General features: G+C 37.6%; 5 protein-coding genes across 5 annotated transcripts; 2 read left to right on the plus strand and 3 right to left on the minus strand.

Annotated features, from left to right (window-relative positions):
* The first annotated feature begins 549 nt into the window (after positions 1 to 549).
* On the plus strand, positions 550 to 1,188 carry LOC103827854 (pectinesterase inhibitor 9). The gene has a single exon (XM_033273584.1). The coding sequence runs from the start codon at positions 550 to 552 to the stop codon at positions 1,186 to 1,188; it is 639 nt and encodes a 212-aa protein (XP_033129475.1).
* Positions 1,189 to 2,182: 994 nt separating this feature from the next.
* LOC103827568 (HMG-Y-related protein A) lies at positions 2,183 to 3,273 on the minus strand. The gene is made up of 2 exons (XM_009103082.3): positions 3,062 to 3,273; positions 2,183 to 2,957 (listed from the first exon to the last, which is right to left on the minus strand). Exons 1-2 carry the CDS (start codon positions 3,149 to 3,151, stop codon positions 2,430 to 2,432), a joined length of 618 nt encoding a protein of 205 aa, XP_009101330.2. The 5' UTR covers positions 3,152 to 3,273; the 3' UTR covers positions 2,183 to 2,429.
* A 331-nt stretch (positions 3,274 to 3,604) lies between these two features.
* LOC103827569 (putative clathrin assembly protein At2g01600) lies at positions 3,605 to 7,548 on the minus strand. Its single transcript, XM_009103083.3, has 15 exons — positions 7,248 to 7,548; positions 7,088 to 7,157; positions 6,913 to 7,010; positions 6,546 to 6,684; positions 6,343 to 6,470; positions 6,173 to 6,265; positions 6,020 to 6,070; positions 5,839 to 5,904; positions 5,680 to 5,745; positions 5,511 to 5,591; positions 5,345 to 5,422; positions 5,036 to 5,221; positions 4,855 to 4,933; positions 4,646 to 4,761; positions 3,605 to 4,167 (listed from the first exon to the last, which is right to left on the minus strand). Exons 1-15 carry the CDS (start codon positions 7,335 to 7,337, stop codon positions 3,793 to 3,795), a joined length of 1,716 nt encoding a protein of 571 aa, XP_009101331.1. The 5' UTR covers positions 7,338 to 7,548; the 3' UTR covers positions 3,605 to 3,792.
* Positions 7,549 to 7,773: 225 nt separating this feature from the next.
* LOC103827570 lies at positions 7,774 to 10,963 on the plus strand. The gene is made up of 2 exons (XM_009103084.3): positions 7,774 to 8,999; positions 9,034 to 10,963. The coding sequence occupies exon 2, from the start codon at positions 10,031 to 10,033 to the stop codon at positions 10,592 to 10,594; it is 564 nt and encodes a 187-aa protein (XP_009101332.1). The 5' UTR covers positions 7,774 to 8,999; positions 9,034 to 10,030; the 3' UTR covers positions 10,595 to 10,963.
* Positions 10,710 to 24,679, minus strand: LOC103851757. The gene has a single exon (XM_033274039.1). It carries the CDS (start codon positions 16,720 to 16,722, stop codon positions 15,190 to 15,192), a length of 1,533 nt encoding a protein of 510 aa, XP_033129930.1. The 5' UTR covers positions 16,723 to 24,679; the 3' UTR covers positions 10,710 to 15,189.
* Positions 24,680 to 25,093: the final 414 nt, after the last annotated feature.

Below are 25,093 nucleotides of genomic sequence, written 5' to 3' on the forward strand. Positions count from 1 at the left end.
TATACCACAAGATATCTAAAAATTTAGTTTTATGATCTTAAAATTATATTGCTTGATACGCTACTGGTCGCAACCTAAACACTAACGCCTACATAAGCCGCCAACCATTCTGTTAGATTCGGGTTTATTATGGGCTTCCAACTCAAAACCAATTGGCAATTAGTGGATTGGCCCTAACCCTTTATATAATAGTAGATTAATTCTTATATATCCGATGTGGGATGTTTCTCATCAATACCCTCCCTCACGCTCAGACATCTAGGTCTGAAGCGTGGATAATGTGGGAATAACATCCACAGAGGGCCCACCATCGGTATAGTAGTAGTAGTTGTAGTAAATTAGGTCAAAGGATCTTATCGCTCTGATACCATGTTAGATTCGGGTTTATTATGGGCTTCCAACTCAAAACCAATTGGCAATTAGTGGATTGGCCCTAACCCTTTATATAATAGTAGATTAATTCTTATATATCCGATGTGGGATGTTTCTCATCAATACATTCAACTAAAATCTTTGTCGGAAAAAAAAGTAACTCGAAAAACAGTGAAAATGGTAAGCAAAAATCTTACGGCGACGTTGCTCCTCTTCACCACCTTTCTCTTCATTACCGGATCAACCTCAGTCGTTCATTCCTCTCCACGACTTAACGCAACGACCAAAGATCTAGAGTTCGTCCGAACAAGCTGCAACGTCACTCAATATCCAGACCTCTGCTTCAAGTCTCTCGCGGGCTACGCCTCCACCGTTCATGAAAACCCGGCGAGGCTAACCAAAGTCTCAGTCGATGTTGCGATTTTAGAAGCTAAATCAACGGTTGTGTTTCTCTCCAGACTCTCGCGGTCCGCACCCGAAGTCAAAAACTGTGTTTCTTACGTAAGATACGCATTAGACTCAATGAGAGATGATTGTCTCCCAATACTACGAAACATTATACGTGGAGGCGGCGTCGCGGCGGCTCCTTCACCGGCTGCTCCCCCGTCCTCGGAGGTGTTTAGTAATCAGATGGATGACGTGATTACGTATATGAGTACAGTGATTACGTTTGAGGAAACGTGTACGGACGAATATGAAGATGAAGAAGGAAAGGTTAAGACTGTTGTTTGTGATCGGGTGAACAAACTGAAAATGTTTTCTAGTATTGCTCTTTCCCTTGCGAACAGTTTAGCCAAGAATGGATCTTCTCCATGAGATTAGATTATGAAGATTTTTAATTTTTAATTTTATCGGTTCGTCGGATAATTTGTTCTTATATTGTTTAAGGTTTCTTTTGATAAATTAATATATTATCGGTTTTAATATTAAAATTGTCACTGTTGTGTGTAAAATTTGAGTTGTTACATCTAAAATATAGTGGGTTCAACGGTTTATGCTTCATTATATTGTCTCTATGTTGGATATATATGCTAATTAATAAAGGTTAACCAATGTGGGTTGATACTCTAACTCTCTATGTAAATATGTGGACAGTACTATGATGATGCTAAGGCCCCATGTTGAGCTAGTCAGGGTATGCGAACACCTGCAAGTGTGAATTCGAGCCTATGTTCGAGGCTCTAGCAAGGGAGAGCGACAACCAATAAAGATAAGTCACCATAGAAAGAAAAACAAATCACAATATGGTACGGCGTAATCATAGTTCAAAGACCAAATGACGACGTTAAATCAAATCTTTACTAGCGTTAGCATGCATTAGTGTTACACAATCGTTTGAATGTACGAGAGCGGATATAGAAAGGAAAGTGCATTCGCCTCCATTAACTTTTAAATTTTTTTAAAAAAAATTGGGAAGTTTCGGATGATTGAAAGAAAGTATCAACTATTAAGTGCAAGCATGTTACCCAAATTAATATTTTTCAAACATGTATTACTTTAGGCCCAGTATAAGTCACATTAGATATATTTTTGGCCCCCTCTTCAAAGTTTTTGTTTCTTTTATTCAAAGGGAAGACTAAAATCATTGATCAAACCGCGAACAACTGTTCATTACACTCTCACATAAACCCAAATCTTTTGAAAAACTCTAGCTCCTTCCCGCCTTAAACCGAGTAGAACAAAATTACGAAAATTTTGAATCTTGTTTTCCTTTAATTTGTCACAACATTCAATTGTACCTCCTTTTTGAGCAAGCAAGCTTTCGTGAATCACTCATAATAAAATACTCATTTTTTCACCAAAGCGTTACTTTAGAAAAAGGGTAAAGAAATACACGAAATTTATACATCACACCACCACATGCAAACCCGAATTACATTCTCTCATTCTCAGACGACATTTTTTTTTCCACTCAACCCCTAAAATTTAAAATAACAGACAATTAACCATTAAACTCGACTTAGAAAAATACTAATTATTTTTAAAAGAACTCTCTTTTAGGATTTTGTTGCTTAAGCTTCTAATCAAAGCTTATTCGATTTGCTAAAGCGTCAACTTTAGCAACCAACAGGCACCATCGCAGGCTTCGCTTTCGGTGGCCTTCCACGCCCTCTCCGCTCCCCAGCCGGAGCCTCCGCAGGTTCAACGTCGGCTTTAACCGCCTCGGATTCCGTCTTCTGCTTCTTCGGCGGTCGTCCACGTGGCCTCCCGGAGCCACTCGGTGCCGCAACCTTCGTCTCCACCTCCGAGGAAGGATCCTTCGCCTTAGGAGGACGACCTCTAGGCCTCGGCGAGGAAACGGAAGGAGCAGGAGCCGGGACCGCCACGTGGCTTGACTCTCCCTGAGGCTTCGCCTTCGGAGGACGGCCGCGGCCGCGCTTGGGCGGAGCTTGCGGATCTGGTTTCATGTAGTTGTTCTTCACCATCGTGATCTGGCCGGATTGTTTCATCTGGTTGAGGTGGTAGCTGAGGAGCGTCATGTGAGACGGTGGTAGAGAGGTTTGAGTTGACTCGATGTGCTTCGCGATCGCCGTCTTGTTGCAACCGTTCGCGTCGTTCGATGCTTCGATCGCTTCCATGATCATCTGATTTCCACAAAATTCGAAAAAAAAAAATCAGATCTACCATATGAAACGGTTCACTATGCAATTTCGAGATCTGAGAGAGGTGCAGTTATAGATTATTATACCTGAGGATACGGAGGGAGAGAGAAGGGACTCGGCTGCTGCTCCTCCGCCATTGGTGATTGTTGAGGTTCAAGCTCGGTCTCCGTCGCCATGATTTTGCAGGGAGAGAGAGAGAGAGAGAGGAGTGAGGTAGGAGAGAGAGTACTGTTGCTTGAATGGGCGCTGAAGCAAAGAAGCTGTGTGGATTTATCAGAAGTTAATAGTGGTTTTCTTTTTAATTAAATAAATATTGTTTTTGTTCGGAAAGCTGATCGAACGGTTGGGGTGTGAGGGATACGAAAGTTGATCTAACGGCTGCGAGAGTGTAAGAATATTATCACGCAGGATTGCTGACATGGATGAAGTAGCGATAAGTGATAGCTTTTGTGAATTTACTTTTCTCTCCCTGATTTTGAAGTTTACGAAAGATAAACAATTGGCGAATAATTCGGTGATTCGGCTCTTTAAAGTTAGAACGTGTCGAATTATTAATGGAGGCTAGGGAAAAAAGAAACGAGAAATTGAGCCAGGGCCTATTAGAATAAAGACCCATTGGACCACATTAGTTAATAGTTTAAAAATAATTTTAATTTTAATTATGGGAGTTCACTTATATATGCATATCCCAGATATGATGTTACAGTAACATTGTTACTACAGGCAATGAACAACAATAAAAAGAACAGAGATCAAACAAATCATGTGGAGTCTATTACTCACAAACAAAACCCAAGATACAAACGTGAAAACACAATCAAAGGAGGCCAGTGCTCCGGAACGGGTTATTGTGTTGGTTCACAGCAAAATCACCAAACCCGCTGGTATTTGGCTGCTGAGAAACCGGGTTAACCGGAAAATCCCCAAAATCACCAAATGGATTGTTATTGGCTGGGGGGTTTGGGAATGCTAGCTGTAGTTGCTGCTGCTGCGGCTGATAAGTTGGCTGGTAAGAACCAAAGGGGTTGCTCACAGCTGGCTGCTGAGGTGGCGGAGTTCTATTGGATGTTGCAAAAGGATCGTGAACCTCGAATGGGTTGGGAGCTGGTGCACCGTAGACAGGGCGTTGAGAGGCTATGTAGGCTCCATCGTCGTATAGACTGTTCAATGTGAGCGTGTCTAAGCCTCCAGCCTACACATTTTGATGCACACACATTTATCGTTTTGAAAGGTTAAAGCCTACAAATGATATAATGAACACATACACTATAACGTATATCACAGTAATGTAATCTATTTGCTAGTAACAAAATTCTAGTCTGATGATTTCGTTTCATTCTAACCTTAAAGTTTATCAAGATATAAAGATGAGGTTTTAGAAGATTAGCTTACAAAACATATAATCAAACCTACAATCAACTCTCTGTTTTCACGATTCCATTACTAATTTCCTAATTACAAGGTTCCTAGTCTCAAATTTTCCGTAAAGCATGCACGTGACCATTTTTCATTGTAAACCTGTCCAGATATACTCTAGTGGTTTATCCTAAGCTTGAGATAACATCGAAAATTCCAGCTGTACAGCCAAATCCTTAGATGGAAACTAAGCGGCTTTGACTTGTATTTTGTGATATACTGTATAAAACATAAACAACCAGAAGACTGCTTACCAATTGCCTATCGGTGGCTGCAGAGATATCGTTGCTTGGTGTTGTTACGAGGGCAAGCTCCCATCCTGAAGGGTCATAATTGTTTGTTTGACCAAAACGAGGCGTTGGAGGGTTACCTGGAAACAGAGACAAAGAACAGAAATGAGCCAGTAAAAAAAGGGTAACATCATGATGGACATGCAATTAAGATGGTATAGCGAGAAGTTTACCATCAGTTGGGATTACGGCTAAAGCAAGTGCATTTTGTTCCTCGATCGCTGATGCATCAGGAGCAGCAGTGTTCAGACCCTGTGTGGAAAATAAAACAAAGAGAGCCTGCGAGTTAAGAATAGCAATGGGAAGAAAAAGTGAAATCAAGAGTCATAAAGTAATAGTAATAAGATTTTTCACCAGTAGATCATCTGTATCGATGATGTTCTGAGACTGAGTGTTGGCTGAAGGAGGAGGTGGCGGAGAAGGTTCAGTCTCTTCAGATACAAGAACGACATCATCTGTATTCAAAACAACTTCACGTTCTTCATGAGACGGTTCAGCATCTTCCACAGGAAGGCCATCATCCGGCCTATAAGTTAGAAGCTGCATGTAGACAACTTCATTAGCACATAAAACTCAGAGAGAGAGAGTTCAAAAAGCCAAAATTATTGGATCACTCATATGAGAAAAGAGCTGGAAGCTGTGTAGAGATCTTCATTAGCATACCAGTGGCATTGGGACATCGACAGCCCGCGGTGCTTCTTTAATATACTCTTCCATTGTTGTCAGAAAAGATTGTGGGGGCTGGAGACAACAAAAATAATGTACCGTATTAACTTACAGGTACAAGCAATAGTTACCAATTTAATTTAGAAAAAAGTCCATGTGGTACCTCTCTTAACACAGGAAACTGAAAATTCCTAGCGAGTTCCAATCCTTTACAGGCTTCATAAAACTCAGATAGGCTACGAGCCTGAAAAGATTACAATGTCTCTCGTTAGAAAAGAAAGTGACTATATAAGTAAAGCCTACAAAGAAAAGAATAGGCCAACAAACAGAACCTGCTGACCCGCACGCTTGTATATCTCAAGGGAAGTCATGGCTTCATGTTTTGGCATTTCAAAGAACTGCAATAAATAAATAAATTATCAGGGAAGTGAGAAAGGAGAAAGGAGAAAGACATGGTAACTAGAATGGCAAATAAAAAAAACAAGACCTACCTTGTCAATGAGATTGATGATTCCGTCATTGATAGCACAGTAAACTTTGAAACTCTCCTTCAACACCTACCATTACATCACAAAAAGGTAAGATATTCAGAGGGAAGGGAAAGCTTGGGAGAGCAAAACACCCCAACTTTCTCCGGTTGCGGAAATGTTAATAATATTAATTATCACGTACCAGAGCAAGTGCATATTGTATAACATGATTATGGTTAGCAGCGCCTTCTGGCTGAAAAGTGCAAGACAGTTCATTGATCAGCAAATGTAGCTACAAACAATAAGCTATATACAAAGAAAGAAATAAGCAAAAGAAGAAAGAGAGAGAGAGTACCCTGCAACCGATGAGACGATAGAGAAGCTGCTGCAAAGCTGGCAACTGCACCAAAAGCTCTTCACCATCTAAATCCCTGGTTCTACTATACCCCTGCCAATCAACAACACGCAAAATCAAAACCATCAGAAAGAGAGGTCTACACGCAAGACAAAGCAAATAGTTGATACCTTATCCTGCCCTGGGGTAGACTTAGGAAGACGCTCTGCCTCAGTATCATATTTTAAAACCCTGAAGCACTCAAGGCGTTCCTCAAGAAACAACGCATAAGTACGAACCCAAGCTGAACAATCCCAGGCTGTGATAGAAACAAAAAGAATGGCTGATTAGCCTTCACACTCTATAAGGACATCCTTTAAACAAGAGGACTCACCGATAGGGCTTGAATCATCCTTGAAATTAGAAAGTTGCAGGATGCGAGCTCTCTGCGAAAAATTAAGAAGCTCCTCTCGAAATGTGGGGTCTCCTTCCCTTAGAAGGCGGTGAATCACAATTAGTGTTTTCAAGGCAACCTGTTGAAGCAACAACAAGGATAGAGAAACGATCAAGTTCATATGCTTAGGGCATGATTAACCCGGTCTCTTAGCCGAGATTCTTAACTCGGTTCTTATATCTCTTATTTAAAAGACGGTTCTGAGCAATCTAAGAAAAGCTAAGAACCGACCGAAGCTAAGAACCCCAATTAATCATCGTCTTATACTCAAAAACCCTAAGAATCACATGAGAGAGTGAATTGGTACCGTCCAGTTTCTGGTTTTATGCAATCGCCGGGAGAGAGCGTGAATACAATAGGCAACATCTGCTCTAGCACGCGTCACTGCCGTCGCCGCGAAGATTTCTACAAAAGTGATACAATAAGAACAAGCAGATCTAGGGATTCCAACTGAATCCAAAAGAGTAATCGAAACCACTCACTTCGGAGATGGCGATCTTTGGGAGGACACTCCACATGATTCGTAGCTTTGACTATGGCAACATCTAAATCCTATTAAAATTCCCAAAAACAAAAAAAATCGAATCTATCAGAGAGAGATTCTCTAACGAAAATTAAGGAGGAATCGGGGAAAGCGCGTACGGCGTAATCGCTGTTGACGCGGACGAGGCCGACTTTGGTGGTGTCTTTCAGGGCTCCATAAGCTTTACGCCATGACTGTAGCGTTCCCATCGGAGGAGGACTCTTTCAGATCTCTTCACTCTCCCCCCGAAGAATCCGTGGATTAGTTACGTGTCGATGAGTTTTTTTTTTTTCCCGAGAAAGCCTCTCCGGTAAAGTTCACGAGGAATCACAAAGTGAGAGAGCGCAAAGTAGAGAAGCCCAGGGACGCGACTCGTTCCGAATTTTCTTTTAATTTTTTTTCCTTAATTCAAAGTCAATATATTCCGACCAGAAATAAAAAGAGAAGTCAAATAATTATCTGAAATTGCTAGTAAATTGAATTTTCTGACCACAAAAATGGAATGGAAGGAATTTTGTGTTGATTTTTATTTTAATCATAGTTTATTATCTGGCCATTTATTGTTTTGTTTTTAATTGACTACACGGAATAATGTAATCAAAGAGAAATAGGACTGGTCGGCAAAAAAGAAAGACAAAAAATATACAAAATACAATTCATAAGAGCATGAGCAGCGAACCTTGCAATTCCCCATTTCTAATGTTTTTTTTTATTATTTTAATTTTTTTTTTCGTTTGACTTTGAAAAAAGAATATATATATATAAAAGAACTTATCGCGGGCCGCCACGTATCGTGGGGTCCGCGGAACAGTAACGAAACGGTATCACTCCAGCGAACCTGCACGAGCCGGGTTCATTAAAATTTGATTATTTTAATATTTTTTTCCCTCAAAAATCGTGTGAACTCTAGTGTTGATTCTTCGTGCGGATGGTCTAAGTTGCATGATTAAAGGTCACGCAAAAGCATAAATGGTAATGATACATCTCTGACAGTGCAAATGACCTAACTCTTAATAAAAATCGGATCTGCTCCTCTGGATCATCATCTCTTTGTACCACTCTTTTTATTTTAATGTACAAAATTGCAAAACCACGTGTATCTTGTGTAGTTTACATAGACTTATAAGCTTCACCGTCATCAATTTCAAAAATGATGATTATTTTTCTGTTTAATAAGAAAAGTATAGCTTAAGAAAGAGAGATTGTGGATGTTAAGAGTGAGAAATATTGGCCACTTACCAATTTGTAAAATAGCCAGCAGATTCATGTTAGAAATTAGGACTCACCAGAGAAAATTCGGGTCTTCTTTTCACTGCAACAAATTTTGATTTTCATATCGCTTTCAATGTACCCATAATTCTGATAGATTTCTTGGATATATATAGTTGGTAAAATGTTGAAATGGTGGAACATGAGATGGGAAATGAACAAAAACTTTCTTATTATATCTGAAGCAGAGATGCAAGATTATTCTGGACATTTCTTCTTGCAGGATAAATATTGTCTATGCATACACTTTCATAAATAAAGATTAGTAAAACATGGTCACAATAATGTAACGGCTTACCAATCAAACATATTAGTGGGCTTGTAACTTATGGGTTTGGGTTTCTTTTTTTATATCATATGATCTATCTATCGGACTAAAAGTAGAAATAATGAAACATGGCAGAGAGAGAGAAAAATTTGATGTCCATATGTGTATAAGGTTATATATTGTACAAATCACAACAAGTAATGGGCTGCTAAATTGAAAGTTGATAACTCTACAAGCTAGAAGTATAGATAGAATCTACGCTGGAGGAATCCAATTAACTGTAAACATCAAACCTGGCTTCCTCGCAAACGACCACATGTGTAACCATTTTTAGGTGATCATATTCATACATGTGTAACCATTTTTAGAAAATTTTATGTTTTACTAACGAGGCAATACTAACGAAGTAACATGATATAAACAAACTATTTACTCCATTTAGTTTCAAAAAACTATTTATTCCATTTTATCAAAAAAAAAAAGCATTTTTTTCAAATAGTTTTTTTTTTTAAGTTTTTGTCACAAAAATAACTTTTAAAAAAGAAAGTGACCAAAATAGTATTTGTTATTTTGAAAATTTTAATATTTATTTTATTTTTTAAAATTTGAAATCCCACCTCTAAAACTTCATCCCTTAATAAAAATTTACTTTTGTCATTTTTTTTATTGATGACTATTTTGTGAAAATAAGCTAAAAAAATATATCAGAAAATTTCTCAAAAGAAAAGAACTATTTATTCCAAGTTTCTAGAAAGAAAAACTAATAATTGTGTATATGTGGTAAGAATAGAATTTTTCGAATTGGTCAAACCGATTGGTCCTACAACGTATACTATAGTTTAACGGACAACTCGCATAGACCGCATAAACTGCTTACATTGCTGCGGACACCTCTGAATTTTCATTCCTATCTAAACTCACCCTTAAAATACTACCTCCACAATAAAAGTGTGCTAAGCGCATAAACGCCGTTTAGGCCTAACACGATTTCTTGGACACCGGCAAAAATGGAAACAAAAAGTATAAGAGAGTGAAAAGTTTATGGTTAACGTGTAAACCTGCTACAACATAATCAACATTGTGATGTTTTACGTGTGAATAAAGTCAGAATTTGGTCACTAGAATAAGCATTTTTCTTACATCCATAACAAAAGAAGAAAGGTGTGTTTATCTATCGTTACTTTCGTAATGACTTAAAAATGGTTATCACGCCTAATATTTCTAAACCAAACCCCCACCCACTCTTAAACAACATTATCAAATCATTAAAAAGGAGAATCATAAGAACACAACAGAAGAAATGATCCCATCATTACAAACAAGAAGATTCTAGCTATTACGTAAACCCACCAAAAATTAGATAAAATGGCAGATTTCGATATAGAGACCAGCAGCAACCATAACAGCAACCACTCAACCGCATCAACGACAAGCGTTCATGTTTCAGCTCTCGACGGGATAGTCAACGCAAATTCACTCTTCACGGTTGCAGTCTTTGTCGGAATCACATTCGACCAACCACGTGACCTCAACCTCGCGGATAGGACGGAGTGCAACGCGGGACGAGACGTGGAACGGGACCTCGTTGTGTTCGAAGTGATCTCATTTGCATTCTTCCTCTTCTCCTCCCTCGTGGCTCAAGGGCTGAAGCTAACAATAAACTTGTTGAACAGCAAAGAAACAGACGAGGTTTTTAAAGCAAATATCAACAGTGATCTGCTTCGTCTCGGTGTGGTTGGTGCAGCCGGTGGGTCCATCTTGGGTTGTGTGTTCCTTCTATTGTCAATGGTTGAAGTTATTCAGCTCCGTCTCGGGCTGCTCTCTTGTGGTACCTCATTGGCGATTCAAACCATGTTGGCGCTTGTGGTCTTGGTCTCTTCTGCTCTTAGTGTTTATATTTTCACTGTGTTTTACTCTTTCAGGAAATGATTGATTATCTTTTTACATATATTAAGAACCTAATAGTTGTAATTTTGTAAAGTAACATATAGTTGTGAAATTAGTGATATAAGTATACACATGTATCTTAGTATCTACATAAAGAAAGAAAAATAATGTTTAATAAAACCTAAACAAATAGGAGTATGTATGTTTCGGTTAAAAAGACTACCGAGAATGTGAATTGAATTAGTCCCTAGAGCCTGTACATAATTGAGAATTGAATTTGTCCTTAGAGAGCATACAAACTTTTCAGCTTTAGAGAATGAAGCAATGGGTGAAAATATTGATGACAAGAGCTTGAAGGTGCAGACAGAGAAAATCAACAAAAACAAAGAACAGTCCACCTATATGGCAAAAGAGACCAGATTTAAAATACGTCATCTAATCATTACAACATGGCTCACGATTAAGTAAAATTTATCTTCATAGAGTACAACTGTACAAGCTAAAACAAAATTATATATGGAAAGATCTCAAAGACTAAATAGGTAATCATGTAGAATATCTGACTATCTGAGTATTATAAAAATGCACATTGATTTTACATTAACATTCAAAAGCAGATTGGCCAGAAGATCAAAACCAAAACTATTTCTAAGAAACCTGTTCTTGCAAGAATATTCAGAATAACCAGCACGAATTAGATTACAGATCAACTCCAAAATCATTTTAACTGTAATCTCTTTCAGCGATAACAAACTTAAAAAATTAAAAACATTCATATGTACCCACAAACACATTAAGAGGATCACTTACGAATACCCGGGGCCGATCTACAAAATCCTATGAAATGTGTTCATCTATTCTCATGTACTTCCATACCAAGGGCTCCAAAACGGCAACGGTCAGTGACTCAGTGTCACTTCCCAGTCTCTCTACCAACTTCCATCTAATCAGTAGTCTTGAAATTGAGATGACATAATTGCCCTTGCCCCTTCGTTGCTCGATACGTTTGTTGAGTTGATGTAGGTCCAGTGATAAATTTCACGCGTCGTTACATCAGGTTGTCACGACAAGACTGGTATTAACATTTTTAATCCACGTTACAGGTATGATTTAGTAAGACAACAAGATTACATGTCATGATATGGATCGGAATCATGATTATTGTCTATATTTGGTAAATCCAAAGTGCTTCTGATTTCTTTTGATTTTAAAATATATTACCAAAAGAAGAAGCTAGTTATCAAATCATGCATAAATAGACGCAGCATCAAACCCACCCCGAGGCGAAGGAAACCCTGAAACTGCCCACACTTGTCTTGCCAAAGTACAGGAGAACAAAACATGGTTAATAGACTCACCGTCCTCTCCACATGATTGGCATACCGTGTCACATTTTATTCCTCGGGCACTAAGGCAATCAAAGACAGATAAAGCTCCAGAAAGAGCTTTCCATACGAAGACCTTAACCTTTGGAGGAGCCTTCAGATTCCATACCTGAGCCGTCAAGGGATGCAGAGACGGTTGAGCTTGCTGTAAGTGAAGGAGAGCCGAGTTGTTTCTCCAAAAAGCAAGGTCATATCCAGTTTTGACAGAATAGATTCCATTTGGAGTGTGCTTCCAAAAAGAGGAATCTGGCTCTGATACCACCGGTTGATTGCGCATAAGAACTTTAATATCTGCAGGAACGAAGAGCTCTTGCAAACGACTGCGGCTCCATCTTCTTGTTTGAGCGTTGATCAGTGAAGAGACTTGCAGGTTCGCGTCGAAAAAGCTTTGTTTCCTCAGAGGAGGCCTGCACAAACCCTCCTCATCCTCCATCCAAGGATCAGACCAAACCTTTAGGCTAGTTCCATTACCTACTGATATCTTCAGCCCTTGCATCAGTAGCTCTCTCCCATTAAGAATACTGCGCCAAGCATATGAAGGTCTTCTTCCTAACTGCGCATTCAAGAAAGAAGAACTTTCAAAGTATTTACTTTTAAGCACTCTCGCCATCAGACAGTCATCAAAGTGAAAGATCCTCCACGCTTGTTTTGCCAAGAGAGCCTGGTTAAAAGACTCTAAATCTTTAAAGCCCATACCCCCCAAAGCCTTTGGTAAGCACATTTTCTCCCAGCTCAACCAGTGGATTTTCCTTTTGTGCTCAACATTACTCCACCAGAAAGATGCTAGAGCATTCGAGAGAGAAGAAATGACCGTCTTTGGTATTTTGAAAACCGACATAGCAGAGACAGGTAAAGCTGATCCCACTGCTTTTATCAACACCTCTTTTCCACCTTGAGAGAGCGTTCTAGCATGCCAGCCCGAGATCCTCCTACCTAACCGCTCTTTAAGATAGGCAAAGAGCTTTATCTTTGACCCTTTGAAGCATTCTGGAAGTCCTAAGTACATGGACTCACCACCTTCTGATTCAATCCCCAATTTCTGCTTTACTTTAGTTTTGTTCTCCTCAAGAACGCCTTTCCCGAAGATAATAGAAGATTTAATTGGGTTGATCGACTGACCAGTGACTGCTTCATAGCGATGTAGTATTTCTATCAAAGTCTTACTCTGATCTTCATCAGCTTTGCAAGAGAATAAACAATCATCAGCGAAAAGAAGATGATGAATAGAGGGACCGTGCTCCCCAAATCTCAGACCTGACAATCTGTTCTCCCTTTCAGCCTTTGACAGCAAATGAGTTAAACCCTCCGTACACAGCACAAACAGAAAAGGGGATAGGGGATCTCCCTGCCTAAGACCCCTTTTAGGCGTAATCATTCCATGAGGCTGGTCATTAATCAGAATTGAATACGTTACTGTGGTGACGCATTTCATGATCAAGTTAACCCATCTCTCATTGAATCCAAGCGCTAGCAGGAGTGATCTCAAATAACCCCATTCCACTCTGTCAAAAGCCTTTGACATATCTGTCTTTACCACCATAAAGTCTGAAGCAAACGAGCCTGAAGCCCCTAGCGAGTGAACTAACTCGTGCGCAATGGTGATGTTGTCAGACATCAGTCTCTAGGAGACAAATGCAGACTGCGTTGGAGAGATCAAGACCTGCAACCAAGGCTGAAGTCTTCTGACCATAATCTTTGAAACAATCTTGTAGATCACCGAACAAAGACTAATAGGTCTTAAATCTGAAACTGTCTTTGGATCTGCAATCTTAGGGATCAGACACAAGTGTGTGTAATTCCATTCCTTTGGTAGAATACCAAAGTTAAAGAATTTCTGCACCTCCGCTATCACTTGCTCTTCAATGATAGTCCAGAATTTCTGAAAGAAAAGGGCTGACATACCGTCAGGGCCTGGAGCTTTCGTCGGATTTATTGAAAAAACCGCTTCTTTGATTTCCAAATTCGTCACAGGTCTCAACAGATCCATGTTTAGTTGATCAGAAACTCTTGGTTGCATATCGTTGAACCAGTCAGTAAATGGAGCAGGGTTCGTTGACCTGAAGAGATTTCTGAAAAAGTCTACTGCAACTTCACCCTTAGCAGCCTCTGAGAAGACCTCCTCTCCCTCGGCGTTGACAAGCTTGTCAATGTTATTCCTTGCACGAGCAGCGTTCACAGAGATGTGAAAAAAATGAGAGTTACGATCCCCTCGACTAAGCCATTTGTCTCTGCTCTTCTGCCACCAGTATGTCTCTTCATCTCTCTGGGCCTTAACCAGATCTTCTTTCAGCAATCGAATTCGAGCAGTTGATTGTTGTAAAGCTGATTGTTCATGCTCCAGAGCAGCTTCAGCTTGGTGAATTCTATCGCCTGAATTCATGTTTGAATGCTTCTTTAGACCGCTTAGAGATCTTCTGCAAGCTTTTAGAGCCTTTGAGACTGAGCCCAAACCGTTACTTGTAGCAAAATCCTAGGCATTTGCCACACTATCATGAACCCCTTCTACCTCCAAGAATCTTCTATCAAACCGGAACCAACCTCTATACTTTTCTTGGCTTTCAATCAGATGTATAAGAACAGGCCTGTGATCCGATCCACGCTTATCTAAAAACGTCTGGTTAGAGCAAGGAAACTTCTTGAACCAAGCCCTGTTTCCAAAACATCTGTCTAGTCTGGTATGAACCCAAGAGTTACTCCTTAACCCGCTCCAAGTAAAACCGTTCCCATGACTCTGAAGCTCTTCTAGCTTACAAGCATTAATCATTTGATTGAAAGGAGCGAAGGACTCATCTTGTCTCCAGACACCACCCGTCTTTTCTCCGTTATGCAAAATATCATTAAAATCACCAAAGACGCAAAAGCTTTCCTTTCTATTCACACCTATTCTACTGATCCTTTCCCAGAGATCGACCCTTCTTTTATAATGCGTCGGCCCATAGATACAAGACGCAAAAAAAGAGGTGTCGCCAAACTGAATTATACAATCAACCAAGTTCTTATGCACATCCAGAAACTTTATATTTACAGATTTCTTCCAAAAAATAGCCAAACCCCCAGCATGTCCAACAGGATCCACCGTATATACATGATCATAGCCCAACCAGACCTGAAGGTCAACCAAAACATTCCTAGTATTCATAGTTTCCATAAGCAGTAGCACCTCAGGGAAACGTTTTTGACGCATTTCCCTAAGGCGTTGAATTGTCAGACCCTGAGGCCGCCCCAGGCCCTGACAATTCCAGGAGATAATGCTCATTGAGGCTTCGGCGGTCCCTCCATTGGGACCACCCTTGATTCTTTGAGTCGCGCCATTTTGTCACCCTTCAAAATAGCGTCTCCCGCCTTTCTTTTAGAACCGAGCTTCTCTGTTCCTTCGTTTTCACCGTAGAGCTGGTGAAGAATTCCTGATGACTGACCTTGTTGTTCACGTCTTTTCTTGATGTAAGGTCTTCTCCTCGATTTAGAGCTTTTGTGGACAACCCCGGATGGCTTGGACACAAAGTATCCAGGACCATATTCCGTAGAGTTCCCATGTAAGCTTGCTGTCGAATCATGACCTCTCTCTGACACCCTTGACGAGGAAGGTTCATGAGGAAGGAAGGCCTGATGAACAATACTCCCAAGATCCGCATTTCTATCTGATACCCTCAAATCTTCCCAGCGATGAACCAAGCTACCAGCGATATTAGCTTTGATTGCAGAAGCCATCAGTTTGTCAGCAGAATCTTTGGCTTCCAATCTTGGCTCAGCGGAAGTATTAAGGTCGAAATCATAGACAACACCTTTTCCTTTGTCAATTTGATTGGTAAAGGTCGGAGCAGTTTCTAAGCGCAACATTGTCTTCTGCAGAAAAGGGTCTTTCTCCGCTTCAGCTACTGATGATCTGACCCGGTCAATTCTAATCTTCTTATCTTCCTCTGTTGCCATTAATAAATATCTTCTCATTTCTTCCAAAACCTCTGGCGCTATTTTCCTTCTTCCTGTCATCTTGCAAATTCCAACTTGATCTTCAGAAAGAACCCCAAACAGAGGATCGTCTTGATGCAAGATGACTTCATTTCTGTGACTGTCCATGATAACCCGCTCACTCCTCAGAGCAGCAGCCTCCCGTCGATTCCTATTCAGAAGTGGACAAATATCTTTTTTGTGGTTCAATCTTTGACATTCATAGCATCGCTTTCTTATTCTCTCATAGTTAAAGAGAACCACTGCAGAGCCTCCCTCCGGAAGATTGACAACTTTTGATTTCCGTAGTGGTCTGGAGACATCGAAACGTACTTGGATCCTTACATAGTCTTGCACTTGTGGCTTGTCAGGATCAAAAGCCACCACCTTGACTGCACCTATCTTCTCACCAAGAGCGGTAATAGCTTCCTTCGTATAATAATTGACAGGGAGATTTCTGATTTGAACCCATAAAGGGATGAATTGTAAGTAATCCTCAGGGGGCTTCTCCACCCATCGATCAATCGCTAAAGTCCAGTCGTTGAAGGTATGAACACCTTTTTCTAGAACCTCCAGCAGATCATGTTCATGATCGAAAACAAACTGGAACCGTTCCTTGGACAAAGCTATTCCTCTAACTTTCCCTTGCTTCTGCCACGTTCTTGGCATCTCGCGAATCAAACCCGGCATCTTCTGGCAGTCTGGATTAAGAATCCTTCCGATAATACTTCGGGAGTTCCTTTCACACGATTTGTACTGAGGAAGATCAGGCATATCGAACGGTTCATCTTCCTCTTCCAACGATAGAGCCATCAACGCTTTATCCATAGCGTATGACATCTTGATTTTACAGAAATTTCTGAAAATTTAACTTCTCCGCCGGTAAAAGTTATGAACAAACCCTAGATTTTTGAAGATTACACCGCAAAACTACCAGAAGAGATAAGTTTTGTGGTGGACGTGTCACTTTTTAGAAAGACAGCTGTGCTCCACTCACTAAAAAAGGATACTTAGCGAGAGAGAAACTAAAGCCCAAAAAAGGGAAAACTCTAAATCCAATCAGGCAATTATTACGTGAACATGGCCTTCCTTTTTAATTCCTTGCAAGTTGATGAAACAATGAGTGAAATGACGAAGGTTTTCCCGTGGATACTTTGGTATTTATGGAAAAACAGGAATCACTTGCTATTTGAAGGTTTTTTGTTCGACAGTGAGCATTTGGGAAACAAAGCTCGAGAGGAAACCCGTTTATGGTATGTAGCTCAGAATTTGGAAAGGAGGGCAGATGATCATAGGGATCCATCTATCCAATCCCCAGTTGCTTGGAAGTGCCCTCTGGTGGATTTCCTCAAGTGCAATATTGGTTTCAAATGGGAGAAGAAAAAGAAAATTGCAGGGGCGGCTTGGGTAGTGAGAGACTCATCAGGTACAGTTCTTCTCCATAGCAGACGGTCTTTTGGGGAAGTGGAATCGAAAAGTGAAGCCCAATTTGTCAGTGTTGCTTGGGCTATTGAAAGCATGAAGAATCACAGATACTTAAAGGTACACTTTGCTTTTGAAGGAAGAATGCTAGTAAATGCCATCATCAGACCTCGCGAATGGCCTTCCTTCAAGTTCAAAGTGATGGAAATCAGATTATTACTAAGGAATTTTTTGGCTTCGCGGGTGCTCTGTGAATCGTTTGAAGCTAACAGAGGAGCACGCCTTATAGCTACTAGTGCAGTTCAGGACTTCAGATTTCAATCCTACGTTGCAACTGGTGCACCTCGATGGTGCTCTCATGTTTTTTGATGTTTATATACCTCCTTTGGTTAGTCTGTGTTGTACAAAAACTTGAACCCTTTGTCATATGAATGCAATATACTAGATGGCAAAAAAAAAAAGTTATCAAATCATGCATGACTTTCGTGCATAATGAATTTACTAGATGATTAGTAGGGTATTATGTCATGGGTTATTATGTTATGGTATCATCCCTCTGACGTAACACGTTAAATTATTGTTTTTTATATTGATTTTTTTTTCTTTTAGTTTAGCCATTTGAAGTTCGAACTAATTGATATATAGTAGTTTAACTCTTTTCTCCCCTATTTGAACTTTGGTTCGTTTCAGTTATGAATGAACTTTGGTTCGTTTATTAATTCCAAGTATACTCCACTTTTACACCATGATGATGGATTGGAATTATGATTATTGTCTATATTTGGCAAATCCAAAGTGCTTCTGATTTCTTTTGATTTTAAAATATATTACCAAAAGAAAAAGCTAGTCATCAAATCATGCATGACTTTCGTGCATAATGAATTTACTAGATGATTAGTAGGGTATTATGCCATGGGTATTATGTTATGGTATCATCCCTTTGACGTAACACGCTAGATTATTGTTTTTTATATTGATTTTTTTTCTTTTAGTATATTTCAGAAATATGAAGCGACTTCGACACTTGTCTCGTCGTCGTCCCTCATGGCAGAAACCTTGGCTGTCTCCACGGCCATGACCTTTGCTCTAGATCACGGAATCGATTTCATCTCGCTCTTTTCAAACTCGCAGATCTTAATCAAAACTCTGAATCGGCAGGAGATGAAGCTATAGATTTTTGGAATCCTTCGTGATATCTATCTTCTATCTCTTTCATTTAAAACAATCAAGTTTATCTTTATTCTTAGAGCAGCTAATGTTAGAACTGAAATCTGTGGCCAAACAGACTCTACAGGCCTTGAACTAACTTAAAATTATGAATGAATTCAGTTTGCACAAAAAAAAATGAAATAGTGAAGATGAACTTTACAACATAGTACACTGTACACTCCAGGAGGCAGTCAGAAAGTGTGTGTTTATCTTTTTTTCCTTATAGAGTTGGTTAAATATTTATAAATGAACTCGTAATTCGTGTGTGGTTGATCTTGGTTAAAATTATTTTCAGGCGGAATCCTCAAACAGGTATCGTCGCACATTATCCACACATGCTAAATACTGAAGTGATAAACCATGTCATGAGAAATGATAATGGAGGAAGATAGGGTCAGATCTCGTGATGAAAAGATTCCGAGTCTTATCAAATAGATTTGCGCATGTCACCTTCTCGGGCCGCAATCTATCTACATGTCTCATGTCTGCATGTCGGCAAAACTGCCTTTAATTCATTCATACCCGCTTTCATTACTTTCGCTGTATGTAATAATAATAATACTACTATTTTTTATGATGTAATAAAATTAGTTTTGTTGAGACGACACTGTCATCATCTATGATTAGCCAGTGGAAAAATACAGCGGATATTATTAGTAGAGATAAATCCATACACGAGCCATCCTTTATTCATGTCGGCTTCATGCGTCTTGCACCTGAAGCCAACGAAAGCAAATTTGGTTTTCCTCCTCTTGTTATCTATTTCATGCGTCGTCTTTTTAATGAAGCAAGTTGAAGATGACAGTACAAAAAAGTTATTAATTATTTGGTTTCGACTCGTTTTGAGTTTTAACGTCGCAGATCTCAAATCTTATTAACTCAGAGCACTGTGTCCTCCCTCCCCCCTCTGGGGATCTGGCCAATCGATGCTTCACATTTCTCCTTTTTTTTGTTGTAATTCACATTTTTTTCTTTTTAACCTTTCACGTGTAGTATTCATGTAACGTACATTAATCAATTACAATGTCTATTAGTTTATAATAGATTATACATATACTTAGAGTCGTGTGTCCATCGGGAAACGAAGTTTTGAGATGTGAATGTGAAGTTCACATGGGCATTGTTTGTTCCGACTTCTGCATAGATTCTATGAATTGGAACTTCTTGGAAATTATGGATAGTACTAGCTTTTTGTAAACTCTAAAATGGTAAAATAATCAGGTACACAAAAATTTAATGTTTTCTTTTTGATAAAAGAAAATGTAGGGGTTGGTTTTCCCAATATGTATTCTTATTAGTATTATTTATTAATTGTTTAATCTGGTTTAACTTTATCAATCAATTTATTAGCATCAATACTATTATAAGGGAAAAAGTCCTAAAAAATCTACTTATGTAAGGTTGTTGGACCTTTTCCTTTTAACCTACAAATTAAACTAAATATATCTAAACTATTAATATGTCATATTTTCTATTTTTCTCTTATATCCTATTGTTAATTATCCTATTATTGTGGAACCATTATTTTCAAAAAATATCCTAATAATAATGCCTATTATCTAGGATTAATATTTTGAATCGTTACTAAATTAGTGATTACATACCTTACGATTTCAAATATGATAAAACACTACTTTATTAAATAAATTTGACATATTCACTTTGATTCATGCATAAGAGCCCATCGAACTGGTATATGCAAATCATGCATTGATCTTTTCTTCCACCTACAAATAATAAAACACGAACAACCAACTTTAGAGCTGCAACATTAATTTTTTTTTTTGTAACTTAAAATGTTATTAGTAATCATTCGAATTGTCATATAAGAAAGTTTTATGACAAAATTAAACAATACTTTTAGTATACACAAATCAGTAGAAAATTTTTTTAGCCACATATGTTATTATTTAACATATAATTACTCAAAATTATAGTATAACAATGTACTACAATAGTATGACTATAACCCATCAGAATCATATATATCGAATTTGACCACATGATATATTATTTTTTAAGAAATTAAATTAATTTATTTGAGACCACGGGTTTGTTTTTTTTTTTTTTAACTTTGTTAGATTTAAATCATTTTTTATAAAAACTACTTCCAATAATAGTGGACTCTTGGAGTTTTTACCGGATTATATCAGATTTTTAATTAACATTTTTTTAAATCCGAACCAGATTATATACTGGGTACCGGATATACTGTTTGATCACGGCTCCGAGTCGGATAGGAAAACGCTTCTTAAAATTCAAACATCATAACAAAAAACTCTTAAATTATTTTTTATAATAAAATTTTATAAATTCATGCAAATTTTACTAAAATTGTCAACAAACAAATATACTCGTGCTTTGAAAACGAGTCCAAAAAGTAGTACATTTGAAATTGAATATAGATAAAAATAATATATATTGATGGTTATAACTGTGATACAAATATGTAACAATAGAAATTCATTTTCAATTTAAAATAAGCAAGTCATATTGTTACTACATTTCAATATTGAAAACACATTATTCTTCAATATATAATATACATATATATATATATATATATACTATTAAATCACACATAATCTTTAAATCTACTTCGAATAAATACCACACTTTGATTTTTTTTTTAAAACATAAATTTGTAAGATTTGAAACAAAAGATAAAAGTAGTTTTCCAATCAATATTAGATCAAGAGGTGAAAAAACAAACCCGCACTTTTAAGTGCGGTTAAAATCTAGTTGTATCTTTTAAATGTTAAACAACCCACTTAATTAAACAAAATTGCTCAAAATGATCACAAACTGTAAGATAATGTCAGTGAAATTAATATTTCATTGATTTTATTAGTCTTTATATCGCAATAATGCTAAAAGTCGCACCAAGACATGCACAATAGTAATGCCCATTTTAAATATAGGTCCGTCCTCTTTATCTTTTGATTTAAAGTTTTCATGAAAACAAATCAAAATTTGGATAATTGTCCGATTTGATTAAACAACAATAAGTAATGCCATCTAAAATTTTATTATTTTCTTGGACCTTTTTAACATTCAATAATAATTCTTTCATGTGGGATCACTTTTGAATGTGTTATTTCCATATTATTTTTCAGCAGTTTTCGATTAAAATACGTTATAGTAATTGCTTTCAGTTAACTCCAACTGCATATTGTATGGAACCACTGCCACATGGCATGAAGGCAGAGCGTGCAATTCACCTACGGATCGACGGTGATAATTGAAAGGTGCTCACTTTCATTCTTACACGACACGTATGTGATTTCCAGGCTGTCTAAAGCTTCCGTACATTCACGCGACTTTCTCTCCGTCGAACAACACGCGCCTCCGTTTAATTTTATTTCATCTAATTATTTTTATTTTCAGTTGTTCTGAACTATCGTTTTTCGTAAAGTATATTAGTATTATTTCTTTTTAACCATTTGTGAATTGCAAACATTTTACGGTCCTCCATTTTGTGGTCGAATTGTCTTTTGGTCTTGTTTTTTGACAAAAGTCTTTTGGTCTTGTTCTGTTTTCCCATGCAAACTCTGGTTCACCATTTTGCTTGTTTTGTATCAAATCTAAATTTAACATGTTGATAAAATACTAAATTGACTTTACCAAACTTCAAGATAGATAGTACCATTTGAACATTTTACAAAAAAATAAAAGATAGGAGTAGATAGTATCAGGTAAAATAAATTTGGATTTTGATGTAACCCACAAATAAGATGGAGATTCGAAGTTCACTCGATTGAATGATTAATGCATGTAATTTGGGTTGTTTTCGACTGATATACGTTGTTGTGAGTATTAATGACCGCATCAAGACCAGGGCCCGTGTATTCGAACAAGGGATTACAATCAAACTGTCGCCTTTTTCTTAAGTTCTTAAATGATTAAACGGTTTACACAAGAAAAAAAAATTATATATCTTGATAAGCTTAAGAAAAAAGGAATAATTCTAATTCTGGAATTCATACAATTTAGGTGCCGTCCCAACTATGAGTGGTCTCCCTGCCACCTCAAATCAATTGATGGAAATTCACATTTTATTTATTTGTATTTTCTTCAATTATTGTAGCTTTTGGGTAAGTTTTTTTTTTCCGTCAAGATTTTATTATTAAGAAAACATAGAACCAAACCCAGCAACTACACTGGCCAAAGCCCAAACGATAAAACACTTAAGGCCCAACAACACATGGCCAACTACTCACAACTACACGGGCCTACGCCCCAAACAACTAGAAGGAAGCCCGGACGACTTAAGCAGGCCCGCATCAAGGAGGCCCAACAAGTGATGAGAACTTCTTCCTCGGGAACGACACGCGTCCCATCCGCCTCGACCTGACCGCGTGCTCGCCTATGCGCCGCCGGCACCCTCCATCCAACCCTAGTTACGCCAGAGCTCGATTCACCAGCAAGCCTCCACCGAACCATCTCTTTTTAACCACGCTTTATCTTCACCATGGATAGCCTTCTCGATCTATTCAAGAGCTCCTCCAAGAGATCAAAGCCACGAACCTCATAACCTAAGAAACAAACCCGACCCAAAATCGGGCCACAAACCGTAGTCTACGACGGACATAGAACACCGAGAGCCGACGACGCCGAGCTATAGAAGCCTTGGCGCCCCGGAAACAAAGCCGGAGAACGAGGATCTGAGGAAGCCTCCTCCTCCCGGAAGCAAGAGCCGGCGGCGACAGAGCTTATTGAGCCTCTGTCTCCCGGAAACGAAACTGAAACTACCGGACGACATCACCACACCATCCTCTCCACACGACCGCGCCTTAACACCAGTAACAGAGCCACCGTTGAGATCGTAATCTCCCGGAGATGAACGATGATAGATGACCTGGACCAGGGCTCAGACAAGACGATCTGAGAAAGGAGACGACGGAGGAGCAGAAAGAACAAACTTAAACGGAAGGACGAGGTCTCCGGCGACGGCACGCGCGCTCACGCGCCGACCGTCCGCCGGAGCCAAAAGCGGATCTACTCTCTCTCTCTCTACTCTCTCTCACCTATTAGTACGGACAGAATAGACTGTCTCACATATATATATTTTTAAAATATATATTTTTGTATGCTTTGCTACAAAAAACACTAATTTGTTGTGACAGATGATTTGAGACCATTTTCATTTCCTGTCTTCCACCCGAAGGAAAAATCAATGGGAGAACTTGACCAATAAAAGAGAACTAAAAGATATTAGTGTGATTTTTTTTATGGACTGTGTTTTATGATTTGAACTGATAATGTGGTTTCGTAGTAGATTGATTTGGTTAGAGTAAAGTGAAGTAAAAATCAAGAAATGAAACTAAAAATGAGAAAATATAAGAAAGAAAAAGTGAAAAATGGAGTAAATAGTGTTACTCTAGCTAAATTAAAAAAAATAAAAAATGTATTTTTCTGTTAAAGCAGTAGCTAGAGTAAACATGAAAAAAAATATTTTCTATCTGATTGATAATATTTTAGTTAAAACTATAATAACTTAGAAGTTAGAATAAAAATATATTCTATGGTAAACATACAGTCACTTTTACCGAAAAAAGACATACTTCACAAAAAGAAAACATACAGTCTCACAAAAAAAAAAATTACATCCACACAGTCACCCCCTTAGTGGTTTTCTATATTCAAAACGATTTTGACAAATTACTAGCCGTAAACAATACTGGTCAAAACGCACATATCACTTCCAAATATCCTCACCCCTTCCTCCCACACCCCTCCCAAAAAAAAACTCTGGTAAGAACCAAGATGTTGTATAATTCTAAAACTAGATTTTAACCCGCACGTGAGTAGAAAATTTTTTCAATTTATCAATGTATTTGATATTATTACAATAATATTATTGTTATCTTAACCATCTAATCTATTAATTTAGGGTTCTATTTTTATCTACCATTAGTAAGTCATAGTAGGACCACCTAAAGAAATAGTTAATATGACATATTTGATTATTTACATTAATAATAAACCAACTATAAATTTGAATTTTATTTTTTAATTATAACAAAATCTGTTGAGAAAAATCTAACAAAATCTTCCTTAAAATTTAAATATTTTTATAAAATAACATATTAATTAATTTCATAATTAATAATATAATATTGTTATAAATCAATGTTAACTAAATTTTTTTATAAAAAAGAAATAAAAATTATATACTATTTTTAATAATAATATAATTAGATTCTGTATTATATAAAAATAGAAGTTTTATAAGATTTAAAAATTATAAAATTATATTAAATAGGCAAATTAACAATTTTTTTATTGTTTCATTTAAATAAATTATCAATCATCATTAAAATTAGTTAAAATTCGTAAACTATATAATATTTATACAAAAAATAAATTTATTAAGATATGTTAAACTTTTATATCTACAACTATATATTTTCTTTTATTTATTTTGAAACTCTCGACAATATTTTTTGAAAAGTTTATATACAAAGATATAATATTATATAATAACTTTTAATTCATATATTATTTTAAAATATGTTATTAGAATGTTATTAGAAAACTATGAAATTTTTAGTAGTTCAAATCAAATTTTAATTGTAAC

This window comes from Brassica rapa, chromosome A06 (genome assembly GCF_000309985.2).
Source record: "Brassica rapa cultivar Chiifu-401-42 chromosome A06, CAAS_Brap_v3.01, whole genome shotgun sequence".
NCBI lineage: Eukaryota > Viridiplantae > Streptophyta > Magnoliopsida > Brassicales > Brassicaceae > Brassica > Brassica rapa.

Coding starts and splice junctions, on each gene's coding strand:
- LOC103827854 (XM_033273584.1), top strand. CDS start 550: ATGGTAAGCAAAAATCTTACGGCGACGTTGCTCCTCTTCACCACCTTT.
- LOC103827568 (XM_009103082.3), bottom strand. CDS start 3,151: ATGGCGACGGAGACCGAGCTTGAACCTCAACAATCACCAATGGCGGAG. Junction 2,958..3,061: donor CTCTCCCTCCGTATCCTCAG/GTATAATAATCT, acceptor TGTGGAAATCAG/ATGATCATGGAAGCGATCGA.
- LOC103827569 (XM_009103083.3), bottom strand. CDS start 7,337: ATGGGAACGCTACAGTCATGGCGTAAAGCTTATGGAGCCCTGAAAGAC. Junction 6,685..6,912: donor ATAAAACCAGAAACTGGACG/GTACCAATTCAC, acceptor TTGCTTCAACAG/GTTGCCTTGAAAACACTAAT. Junction 6,471..6,545: donor GGATGATTCAAGCCCTATCG/GTGAGTCCTCTT, acceptor TTTCTATCACAG/CCTGGGATTGTTCAGCTTGG.
- LOC103827570 (XM_009103084.3), top strand. CDS start 10,031: ATGGCAGATTTCGATATAGAGACCAGCAGCAACCATAACAGCAACCAC.
- LOC103851757 (XM_033274039.1), bottom strand. CDS start 16,722: ATGTCATACGCTATGGATAAAGCGTTGATGGCTCTATCGTTGGAAGAG.